This window comes from Ipomoea nil, unplaced genomic scaffold, assembly GCF_001879475.1.
Source record: "Ipomoea nil cultivar Tokyo-kokei standard unplaced genomic scaffold, Asagao_1.1 scaffold2280, whole genome shotgun sequence".
NCBI lineage: Eukaryota > Viridiplantae > Streptophyta > Magnoliopsida > Solanales > Convolvulaceae > Ipomoea > Ipomoea nil.
In genome coordinates, this window is record NW_017618708.1 from 4,521,657 (window position 1) to 4,524,514 (window position 2,858).

The window sequence follows — 2,858 nt, forward strand, 5'->3', positions numbered from 1 at the left end:
GCCCAAATTTTTTAATGACTTGGGCCGCATAGAACATAACCCTATAAATAAAGGTGTTAGTGAATAGAGCTTTCAGTAATTTTTTTTTTTTTTTTTTTCGGTAGACATTCATTTATGTTTGTTTATTAAGGTAAACAAACATAAATGAACAAATTTTAGAACTCGATTCATAAACGAACAAAGTTTGAACTATTGTAGGCTCAGCTTATTTGTTAAGAGCTCGTGAACATTTGTGTCCTTTAAAAATGTTTAAGAACAAGCTCGTCTACCGTTTGTTTAATAGTGTTTACGAGCATGTTCATGAACAAGCAATTAAGCGCGCATGCGCACACACACATATATATAGTTATTATGTTGTTCTTTTGGTTATTGTTTGTAAACATAGTTTTTTTTTTTTTTCATGAATGAATTATAATCATGAACATGTGCATGCATTTGGTTATTAAGCACCGATGAACATGAACGAACATGTTCATGAACATAGATTATTTTTTGTTCTGTTGTGTTGTTTGTTTGGTTATTGTTTGTAAACATAGGTTATTATTTTTTGTTCAGGAATGAATTGTGATAATAAACATGTATATGTGTTTAGTTAGAACTAATTTCACTTTTGGTCCTACGACTTTAGAGGTTCTATCATTTTTGGTGCACAACTTTAAATTTTTTCAATTTTGGTGTCTAACTTTGTTATTTTTATCAATTTTGGTCCTTTCGACCAAATTGACTGCGAAATATTGCCGGATTTTACATTTTAGTGGCAAAATCGTCATCCCAAGGAAAGATATTCAATATCTAAACAAAAGAAAAATCATGTTAAGAGAAATATAAGAGTTTGGCAACCGTCGATGCTATAAATCTCATAGATCTGTGTCTAGTTTTTGTCCGTCTTCCCAATTATTCTCATCGATCAAACACCTATAGATATGATTTTAGAGTGATTTTGTTTAGATATTGAAGATGTTTCCTTGGGATGACGATTTTACCCCTAAAAATATAAAATCCGACAATATTTCGTCGTCAATTTGGTTGAAAGGACCAAAATTGATAAAAACAACAAAGTTAGGCACCAAAATTGAAAATTTTTAAAGTTGTGCACCAAAAGTGATAGATCCTCTAAAGTCGTGGGACCAAAAGTGAAATTAATTCTGTTTAGTTATTAGACACGGATAAACTTCATTAACAAACACTAATAAACGTTTAACAAAAGAACATGAACATACTAATGTCTAGAAAGGAACATGAACATACTGAATAATTTTTAAAAATCTTAACTAACGAACACAAACACAAATACTTTAAAAATCTTAACAAACAAACATGATCAACTCCCCTTCATTCATGTTCAATTAGTTAACAGCACTACCCATAAATATTAATTATTGAACACTGCCTTTCTTGTTCTTTACTTAGCAGTAGTTGTTCTGTTTGAGATTTCCCATTATTATTATTAATTAATTCTGAGCATCTACCCACTGCTACCCAACTACAGATCGATACACAAGCAACCTTCAGACCAGATTATTCATGTTTGGAAAACAAAGAAGACGACAAGAATGGTAAGGGTTACGAAAAGATAAGGATTAATTAAGGAGCATCATATCATATCGTTAATTAAGTAGTACCCATCGCGACACCCAAACAGCAGCGGCTAACCTTGACCTTCCAAGCGCCGCTAATCTGATGCACCGTCTTGGCAACCTCCAACGCCGCCGTCTCTTTGTTCGCCGGCGAAAGCAACACCACCCGGGCAGTCCCGCAGAGCTCGTCGTATATCCTCTCAAACTCCATCAATACTTCGCTCAACAATTCTGCTCGGTTTTTCCCGGCCAGAATCTTCAACACAGCTCCCAACAGCTTGTGGACTTTCCCCTTTTCCGCAATCTCCTTGAGGATTTCTCCTTTCTCCTTGTTTTCTACCAGAGGGTCCGTCAGGGCGGCCCTGAGCTGCTCGTTTCTCGTCCACTTCCACACCCTCCTCACGTCCCTCCGCACCGCGTCCAGCGAGTTATTGCGTTTCGCTATGTCCACCAGCGCCGCCGCGTACCCGCTGGCAGCTCTCCGGTGGACCGCCGCTGCCGGGGGCTGGGGATGTGGCTTGGCTGGCGGGATCCGATTGGAGGGAACTGTGGCGGTGGCGGTGAAGAATTCCGAGTTGGTGGCGGTGGTGGACTTGAAATAGGAGAAGGAATTTCGTCGGGGTGGGAGGAGGTGGAAATGGCGATAGGCATCGACGGACTTTCTTCTGGAAGCGGTGGGGACTGTGAAGGAGGAGACGGGATTCGACAAGGTATCCATTGGTTCCCTGTGAACCACAAAGATTGGAGAAGATGAGAGGCTGCGCTATAACTCGTTTTTTTTTTTTTTTTTTTTTTTTTTTTTTTTTTTTTTTTTTAATTAAATAAACCCAATTCCGGCAGAATAATCCTAAATTTATGTATTCCTACGGAGATAAATCACGAATTGCTTGAATTGCTCAATCATTCCATCGATTAAATAGATTAGAGATGATTCCAGTTTTTCATTTAGAAAACCATTTTTAAAAATTTTTCAATTCTCTAAAAAATTAAAAAATTATTTCTAGTTTTCAAAATGAAAAACTGTACTAGTAAACATGTTTTCTGTTTTCTATTTTTTAATTTTTTAATTTTTCAAAAAATTGAAAAAATTCTCCTATTAATAAATAGACCTAATCTTTTAATTCTAAATAAATCACTTCAATTGTTCTTTGTAAAAATGCCCTGCAGAGCTTTATAATTGTGGATTTGAGGGCAAAAATGAACTTGAACTGACAACTTGAGCCGAATTGAAGCTGATCACTTAAACTGACATGAATTGTTGAATTATGAGTATCCTGTTAT

The 2,858-nt window shown here is 36.4% G+C and overlaps 1 protein-coding gene across 1 annotated transcript; it reads right to left on the reverse strand.

The window, feature by feature from the left end:
* Positions 1 to 1,318: 1,318 nt before the first annotated feature.
* LOC109150692 (ATP synthase subunit delta, chloroplastic) lies at positions 1,319 to 2,364 on the reverse strand. Its single transcript, XM_019298665.1, has one exon. It carries the CDS (start codon positions 2,293 to 2,295, stop codon positions 1,612 to 1,614), a length of 684 nt encoding a protein of 227 aa, XP_019154210.1. The 5' UTR covers positions 2,296 to 2,364; the 3' UTR covers positions 1,319 to 1,611.
* Between the last annotated feature and the right edge of the window lie 494 nt (positions 2,365 to 2,858).

Bases quoted from the DNA above. Each gene is read 5' to 3' on its own strand.
- LOC109150692 (XM_019298665.1), bottom strand. From the start codon at position 2,295: ATGGATACCTTGTCGAATCCCGTCTCCTCCTTCACAGTCCCCACCGCT.